The sequence below is a fragment of the Aplidium turbinatum genome, chromosome 9 (genome assembly GCF_918807975.1).
Source record: "Aplidium turbinatum chromosome 9, kaAplTurb1.1, whole genome shotgun sequence".
NCBI classification, from domain to species: domain Eukaryota; kingdom Metazoa; phylum Chordata; class Ascidiacea; order Aplousobranchia; family Polyclinidae; genus Aplidium; species Aplidium turbinatum.
In genome coordinates, this window is record NC_137480.1 from 23,683,782 (window position 1) to 23,693,156 (window position 9,375).

General features: G+C 37.7%; 1 protein-coding gene across 1 annotated transcript; it reads left to right on the forward strand.

Moving 5' to 3' along the window:
* Positions 1–471: 471 nt before the first annotated feature.
* On the forward strand, positions 472–4,101 carry LOC145777755 (uncharacterized). The gene is made up of 4 exons (XM_082589200.1): positions 472–700; positions 1,078–1,271; positions 2,420–2,519; positions 3,017–4,101. Exons 1-4 carry the CDS (start codon positions 631–633, stop codon positions 3,100–3,102), a joined length of 450 nt encoding a protein of 149 aa, XP_082445326.1. The 5' UTR covers positions 472–630; the 3' UTR covers positions 3,103–4,101.
* The last annotated feature ends 5,274 nt before the right edge of the window (positions 4,102–9,375 follow it).

Consider the following 9,375-nt stretch of genomic DNA (forward strand, 5'->3'; position numbering starts at 1 on the left):
AGCGGCACCTAGTGAATGCTCTCAGGACTGCAATTCAGCAGGCTACAATTTTAGCGGCTGCTCTCAGGACTGCAATTCAGTGGCACCTAGTGAATTAAATAATTTCCTGGCAACAACACTTCAACAATCGGAAAACTTCACTCTGCCAATCTTGGTCCCCGGTACTGCGTCAAGAGCCTCTACAAGTATGCGAAACTACCAGGAATAACCTACCTATCAAGGCTTTGCCAGTCCGAGGATAAACATTCAAAAACCAAGCAAGAGTAGCTATATTGGTTTCAACATCTTCAAGTTTTCAACAAGTTCTACTTTTACAGTTGCTATACAACTGTATTCCTAACTGCAATAATGTACATTTTATATTATGATTATTAGTTGTAAAAAACAGTCATGGGTTCACTAACTTATTCAAATAGAAATTATTTATTTTTGTGGTTTGTTCAGTAAAACAAATACATTGATCAGAAGATGAAACGCATGCGCTATCTATGCCAGTTTCGCTGAGATAGAACCAAGAGACGAAGAGAGTGTGAACGCATATGTGAAAACTAACAGAAGTGTTGAAGTTCGGATAGGATTTGTTACTTCTATGAAGGACGGCTGCTTTAGGTTTGATTTAAACATTTTACAATGAAACTGCAACTTTTCTATATTTTCTTGGTGGTTTCCTGCGTTTACAGTGGCACGGAAGCCTTAACTCGTAAGTGTTGATTTTTATAAGAGTTGTAATAGAAATTCCAACGATTTTCAACTATTCTAACAAATAAATGTGTCAAGTATCGTTTCCATCAGATTATCTTTTTGAAACTTTTTTATTGCAATTTCTATTCTGCTGTAACTTTGTTGTGATACTGCAGTTTGAAATCTACCATAAATAATTTTCAAAAATTAAATCGTTATTTTTTGTCATAAACTAATGTTCGCTTTCACATAAATAGGTGATATACTTTTTTTACAAAGTTTTGAAATTTAAAGATGTCCGTTTGTGCAAAGAAGCATACTTCCTTTCTAGAAGATTTAATCAAAACTAAGCATAAAGATTCCTGTAGCTCACGACTTTTTGTGTCATCTTATCAGCTGAACTGTTGGAAGCAATCCGAAGAGCTTTAGTGATTCAAGGTCTACTCCCAGCGGAACCTACGACAACTACAAAAGTAGCTACAGCAACTACAACAGTGCCAACAACAACTACAATAGTAGCTACAACAACTACAACAGTGCCAACAACTACTACAACTGTAGCTACAACTCGGTCTGCTTCTTTGCCTTCTGTAAGCAATCATTCTTCTTCTTGTCGCACTTGATTCCAAGCATAAACTTCTTCTTGCATTTAAAAGTTTCCAAGATTCTTTGTTGTTTGCTGTGTGTAGGCTATTAGGTATATGTCGGTGTTGGTTTTCTCGGTTTGTTGGTTTAAGTAGGTTAATCTTTGTCTGCCTTGGTCACGCTTCCCTTCAATCTTGCCTGTGAGAGAGAAATGTTCTAATTTTCCTTTCCGCAGCAAGTTTCCAAAAATCGAAGTTGATTTTCTTTGATATTTTTTAGTAGATTCGTTGTTTGTTTGACTTGATTTAAAACATTTTGGTTGCTTTTTCTGTCAGTCCAGGAAATCCTCTGCATTTTTCGGATTGCCCACATTTCAAACCCATTTATTCTTTTATTAATTGGTTTGGTAATTGTCCAAGTTTCTGAATTATATTTAAAAATTGGATAAATGTAACCCTTTAAGCAATCATTACCAACTTTAATTTAAGATGTTCTGCTTTTTCAAGCTGTCAGCACAAAGCAAATCACCCATGCACAATGTCAGCGTACATTGTCGGCTGCATAGCTGAATGGTGAAAGCCCTAGTACAATGTTTAAAAGGACACCAGTTTGACACTATTCAAGAGCATGTGGTTATGTCTTTGGCAACACACGTTAAGGAATATCTGAAGATAAACACAAAGTTGATTTTTTGTCTTCTTGTTTGCTTAATCTACATCTTCAAACACCAGGTGTAAAGCATTGCGTGGTCTCACTGTGGCAACCCAGCCAGCAAAATCCGTCCTTTTTACATTGATTTAACGTCTATAGATGTTAGAAGCAATTATGCTAGCTGGGAATGAGATTCGACCCTGGTTGCCAAAAGGACAGAAAGGAGAGGAAACCAATCTTTGTGCCCACCTTCAACCATGTCAATAAATATCGCCAAGACACAGCCGCATGCTTTCAATCAGTGTCGAATCCACGCCCTTCGAGAGTCGTGCAGAGACTCTCACCACTGGGCTACGCAGCCAATACGTGTGAGTGACTAGCGTTTCGGTTATGCTGCCAGCAAAAATACATCTAAGGATTTTTTGCGCTATGAAATTTGCAGATTTAGTAAAAGATTTCTAGTAGCCTACCAAACAAAATATTTGTTTTATTACTGTTGCAGATAGAAATGCTTTGCCGCAACTTATGCTTGAGAAGAAGCAATGGAGATTTTGCTTTGTTCTCTTCCGGGTGTGGAGAAATAAGCGATAATAGGCAGAGAGGTAAAAGTTTTTTGATTTCCTTCAGCGGTTTCCCACAACTGTGCTGACAAGACAAAATAAGATAATTAACAATACAATACAACAATACAGTACAACAATACAGTACAACAATACAGTACAACAATACAGTACAACAATACAGTACAACAATACAGTACAACAATACAGTACAACAATACAGTACAACAATACAGTACAACAATACACTGTCAGTACAGGCCTATGGGCCGGGTGCTAGCGACAAAGATGAAGGATAGGAGTCAAATGCTAGGTGCCTTGATTTCGATTGGAGAAGATGCGTATTTTCAGTAGTCTCATCTTTGATTTAAAATGTTAAAATAAAGGATATACTTTGACAAAATTCTAAGTTAGAACAAAGTTTAATAGGCTGCTATTGCCAACAGCTGTTGGAATTTTAACTAATATGACTTATGAAATAGTAGTTACTAGAGATGCCAGATTTTTCATTTTTTTTATTTGTGTTTTTTCTTTTTCAGAGCTTTGCAAAACTTGTCGAGTTACCAACAGATGTCGTTTGTTTATTCCGCGCCCATTTCCACCACCACTAAGAGGGATTCAATAAAAATTACAAGAAACAAAGTTCAAGAAGAAAATTTATCAAACACATTCAATCTTGGGATTTGATTAATCAGATTCATCACAACCTACACTTCAAATTTGCTATGAAGATACTCAGACACCCAAGTACAAAATTTCAATTTCACAAATGATTGCTGAAACATCTTTCTGCATTAATAAATTGCAGCTTCATAAGTTTGTATGTAAAACTCTAGCTTCCTGTGGCAACGTCGAGGAGCTGTGGGTTTTGATGGCAAAAATTCTTTCTTCATCATCATTAAGTTCCTCTCGTGGAGGGTTGGAAGCAATGAAACGCCAAGTTTCTTGTTGTGAGACTTTTCTATTGCAGTTTCGTAATCAAGTTCTGACCAGGCTTTATTACCGTTAGTCCAAATTCTTGGTGGTCTGCCCCTATTTAGTTTTCCATTTATTTTTGCTTCTGGTAATTGTCTGGTCGGAAACTTATTGCGAATCATATCGCCAAAATAATTTAATTTTATTGTTTCAATTGCTTGTAAAATTTCCGTGTTGGTTTGCATTCTAAATGGTAAATCTTTGTGTGTGATTTTATTCTTCCATAAAATTTTAAGCATTTTTCCATAAATCTGTATTTCAAATGCCTCAAGCCGTTTTACCATTTGTGATGACAATGTCCATGTTTCTGCACTGTAAAGTAACGTAGTCCAGATATAAAATTCCATAATTTGTTTTGAGTGTTGATGTTAATTTTGCCGGTTGTTAATTATTTTGTTATTATGCTATAAATTCAGCAAATTAAATTATATCTAAAACTTGCTTGAGATGGTTTTTCTAGACTGAAAATTCGCAACATAAATATCCGTATGTAAAATGTTGGAGAGCAGGTTTGGGTGAAACATTTCCTCAACTTGCTGAGAATTTCTATTGAACTAACGTTATATCATGTATATCAGAAGTAGGCTAATAACCAATTAAAGCTTGTCGATTGTGAAAATTTGTTTGTAAATTAAATTTTTGATTGAAGGGCCCCTTTACCTTCGGACTGAAAAAACTTCTTTGAATGCTTAATCATGGCAGTCTCGAGTAGGTACTTGTAAAGGCCGTGAACCACTGACGCAGACCCAGTCATTGAGATCGACAAAGTAAAGTTTCCGATTGTAGAAGTGTTGTTGTCTTTGAATTATTCTACCCACTAAGTGCCGATGAATGGAAAGCAGCCTTCAAGTACATTGCTCAATCGCACATCCCGAGAGTCAAATCAGCGCCGCTCTTGTAGTTTCTTCGTTCGTGATATTAACGTCAGCACTAACACCTTTCGAAGACATTAATCAAGTCATCGGAGAGCACATAAATAGTATAATTATCTGACGCCAAAGAATATTAGCCTGAGGCAAAAGATTTTCCAAGTACATTCGTGTTTCATTCCAGCCAATTCGCCAATACTTTCAGGGTTCACGGTTTCAAGGAGGAAGGCCTTCTGTGGAAGACAACTCTATATTTTCCAGTGTCAGCCTGGCTGCCAGCTCCTCTTTCTACAGTTGGGCCTGCACATTGGAGGCGACCTCATCTTGACCCAGTGGGACAACTGAAGCAAGGAAACTTTTTTTGACTTCAATCGCCTGCGTGCTGGAGTTTGGCCATAAATAGTCGGTGTCTCAAATCCATGTCCTGACAAGATCTTTCTTTTCTGCTGGTCACGCTTCTTCTGATGTTGGGAGGAGCAATTCCAAACAGAATGTGTAGCGATGTGATGTTGGTTTGTTTGAGACAGCCTGTAATCAAACGGCAGCTTTGGTTCAACATGGGATCGATTTTCTTGGCATGTGCCGAGCGTTCCAAACTGGGCAGAAATATTCTGCAGCCGAATAGCATAAGGCTTAAGCAGTTAACCGCATTGTATCCGGATGGGCTTTGAGCTTTGATGCTTCGAGCTGGCGATGCATCTCAACCAAATCACCTTCCCGGGAGTCGACTTGTTCGTGACTCAGCGTTACTTGTTTATCAGACGTAGGTAGACACGTGACCTTCGACGTCAGAGTGCATTTTGTTCCGATTTTCTTTTTCCCTCATTGCACACAACCAGTCTTCAGCTCCTATAGCTCAGTTGGATGGAAGCCCGAGATTGTGAACGGTGAAACCGTAAGATCAAGCAAAGCTGGTTCAACTCTTTTGATGAAGGTTCATGCATCGCATTTCAAGAGCAGATCTCCATTCAGCGTCACCTAAAAGGTAAAAGTAGTCCCATACTTAAATTCCAGCATCTGCAGATAAGATAGTTATCATTATAGGCTACTTAGCTTTCGGCACTAAGGAGAGTAAGGTGGCCAGTTTCGTTCTTTCGGCCGCCTTTCCTTCAGTAATTATGCCCACCCAAATCATTACACCCTAGATAATTGGTGTGGGTGATTGTTTCAACAGCCATGTTAAGTCAGGTATCGAACCAGGTTTGCATTATTGGAAAACCAACGCTTATCCGTTGCGTCAACTCACAGCCATCAGCGCCATCTACCGGAGAGAATAATTCACAAAGATGGAAACGTCCGTTTGATCCTGTACGACAAGTGTTCATACCTGAGTCGGTTGCATAACCGCGGTGGCCGAGTGGTTAGCGCGTTGGTCTCGCAGTCGAGAGCCTGCATGTTCGACTCCAGCCACCCGCACTTGCTGTTGTTTCTCTGGCAAGAAACTTAACGATAATTGCCTCTACCTAGTGATCGATTTCGAGTAATGGGTAGTACAAAATTTAAGTCATAAGTAGAGTGGACAACCGGAAACAGACATTGTCGTCGGCTGCAGCGTGGGTCAGGTGTACGTCGGAAGGCGTACACCGATGCATAGCGCTCAAGTCCGCTTTCCCGCAATGCAGGATAAAGATAAACAAACAAAACAAACAAAACCGCGTAGTGAGAGCCTTGGTTCAAAGTTTAAAAGGCCACCAGTTTGACACGGCTCAAGAGCATGTGGCTATGTTTTTAGCAAGACACCTAAAGGCATGAATAATGGTAGACTAAAGGCATGAATAATGGTGTGCATGAATAATGGTGTGGCTATGTTTTTAGCAAGACACCTAAAGGCATGAATAATGGTAGACTAAAGGCATGAATAATGGTGTGGTTGCGATAAATGATAAAACGAAACCTTTCGCACATTTAGAGGTAGTCAACAGCTCCGGAAAACTTTCGTAAGTTTGAAACTAACGAAAGGGAATCTTCACAAAGTATTACTCAGGGAAGTTTTATTTATTATTTGTAATTATTAAGTAAACAATGTAATTCGGCTATATCTCTTTTTTCTCCAGTGTTGTTGTGTACATCGCTTTGAGTTGCAGCCTACCGTACGGGTCTTTCGCAGCTACAACGCCTAGGGGTATAATTAGCCATGATAACTTGATTAATTTCTAGTTAAGAATTCTTAATCTAGCACTCTTTGTGTGCGTACAGCAGTTTTAAGATGTTCAGCAGATGAAGAAATAGTTGAATTACTTTTGAACAGAATAGCACGCTTTACCTTTCCGCTGCTCATTTTAGATCTAGCCTACATCATAAACAGCTTCCAGTAAACAAACATACTTTTGACTAGAGTCAGTAGCGCCGGCAAAAAGTAGCCTACTATTAGACGCGAAATAAATTTAGGGCCAAGGAAAGTTAAAGAAAACTTCGCATGTATTAAGTTGCGTACACTGGCCTTTGCTTTGGTGTTCACTATTTTTCAACAGGTTTTAAATGCAGGTCACGTCCGCAATTTGCTCAATAGCTGTTGAGATCATAGCAAAATAAACTGATGTGATATAAAAAAAATCATTGTGCAAATCAAGCAAGAGTTTAAAACTTTCCAAAAGTTGCGAACACCCAAAAAACGGAAGCCGTAACCATTTGTTGTGGTGCATTTAATCAATCATTTCAATCATTTTATTTTTTTGTCATTAACGCGTCCGGGACGAAAAAGATACTAACTACAAAAATCGATATAGATCTACCAGCACGTTCATGAACGGGAAAAGATGGCAAAACCTTGAAAGGTTTAAAACGTGCCTGAATGAAAAATTTGTTTTGTTTTTGAGCCATTAAAATGTCAATGGTAGCCTACCGGGCCCAATGCAGCCTCTCGACCGGCCTTCCTGGAGTTATACTCAAATCTTCTTACTGCTTTCAATCAGTTTTCATGGATGATTCAACAAAGTTTTAACATACGTGAGATAACATTTCCTCGAATTCTACACCGATAGATTGAGAAGTAAAAATACGTTTCTACGAACGAAGGTTGTTGTGGAGTTGATTCTAAACATTTGCAATGAAACTTAGTCTTATTTTTACTTTTTTGGTAGTTTTTTGTACTCACAGCGCTACAGCAAACTTCCAAGGTAAGTATTCCACTACTGTATTTTCCAACTAACACAATAAAAAAGTATTGAATTGGCCTGATATTTCTACAAGATTTATAGCTTTGTTTTCACATGAGGTTAATAAGTCATTATCCGTATACAGTTTATTTTTGTTACACAAACAGACATTGTTTTTCAACACACAACTTTACCATTATTAAATATCAAGTAAACATATAATAAGAGTTTGCACTGCAACAGTCGAATCTTGTTGCAACCGTTGCATTTATTTTTTTTGTTTTGAAAAAGTACCGTAGCAATGTTTTGGCTGTTAAATGATTTAATTTATTTTATGGATGTCCTAACGCAGGATGGCACTGTCATATGTTGAGCAAAGAAAAGACAAGTTTTTTTTCATCCAAAGCTTAAGTGATCTCACAAAGCCACCCTAACACATTGCATTGTCAGCTATAGCAAACACTGAACGATTGTTGATCAAAATTTCTTTTTACAATAAGTCCAAAAAATCATTTGACTGCACAGAACTTTCTTGACTTGAGTGGGAATCGAATCTCCGTTAAGTTTGGACTGCGGTGTCCAGCATGTCCATCTTAAACTATTCTGCCGCGTCGTCTCAAGTCAATGAACTTGTTGTTGACTTCAATATTCAATGCATGGAGAATATCTGGATTTCCAAGTGCTCAGAGACAATGAATGAAGAGTCCAGATGCAAAACGATCAAACTACCAAAACCAATTTTTCGAGTAAACTGAAAATTAAGTTTGAGATTGATCGTTTTGTGGCTGAACTCTGCTATTTTAAAGCCTTATTTTGAGAGATATTGATCGTTTTGGAGCAAAAATGCTGGTACATAAAACTTTCGATTTTAACACAACGGGAGGTGGTAAAATCTAAAAATCACAAATAAGCTTAATGGAGTTTAATCGTTATGCACCTGTACTCTTCAAATACTAAACCACATTTTCTTATTAACAGCTGCACTAGCGGATATAATTCGACAGCTAGAGCTTCAAGGTCTATTACCAACAACGCTCGGCCAATTTTTCAGAAGCTCAGACGACGATGACAACCAACAATGCCTATGACCAGTGTTTTTTTTAAGGTGTTTTGGGGGACCGAAACGGTCCCCCAAATTTCTCCAACGGTTTCCCAAAATTTGGACCTGCAACTACAGTAGAAAAGTAATGGTTGTTTCTCGCTATGTCTTGTCGATAATACGAATATAGCCTACGATCAATAGTTCACGTCCGGAAAAAAGAATAAGTGGAGATACAGATAACAGCTGAATCAAAGAGTTATTCACAAAAGAAGTGCACCTTCGATACTCGTCAATGTTTATTTCTGATTTATGGCGCATAATGATCAGTTTTTACGTGTGGAAACATAACAAGCAGAAGCCAACAAGCACACTTTGTTTGATTGTGCAGCAAACTTGTTTGGCGGCCGTGTTGGGCAGGCTGTTTGGTCGCTGTCACAATCATTTAAGCTGTGCCTTGTCGAATAATTCATTTTATATTGCGTTGATTGTATGTTTTTATGGCTATTTTTTGGTATTTAAATGAAACGCTTGCGGTCTCTTAAAACTACTTAGCGGTCACCCAAACCAAACCTTAAAAAAAAACCTGCCTATGACCACAACAACGATAGTTATATTGCCTGAATTTGAAACATTCTATGTCTATCTATAGTCTATAATTAACAATAATATAAATATATTATTTAATCAAATGTAGTTATTATAGAATTCTATTTGAACAAGGACCTTCTGATGATCCTCATTTAGGTGAAACAGGTTGCCAAGGGTTTACTTTAGATAGTCATAACTATATTTGATTTAATTCGCTCTGCTTTGCTTTTTGCTTGGCATTGAGCACTTTTTGTAGTATTAATAGTTTTCATTGTTTAAATATATAATTATACACAGTATATAATTATAGTCTATCATTATAATAATTA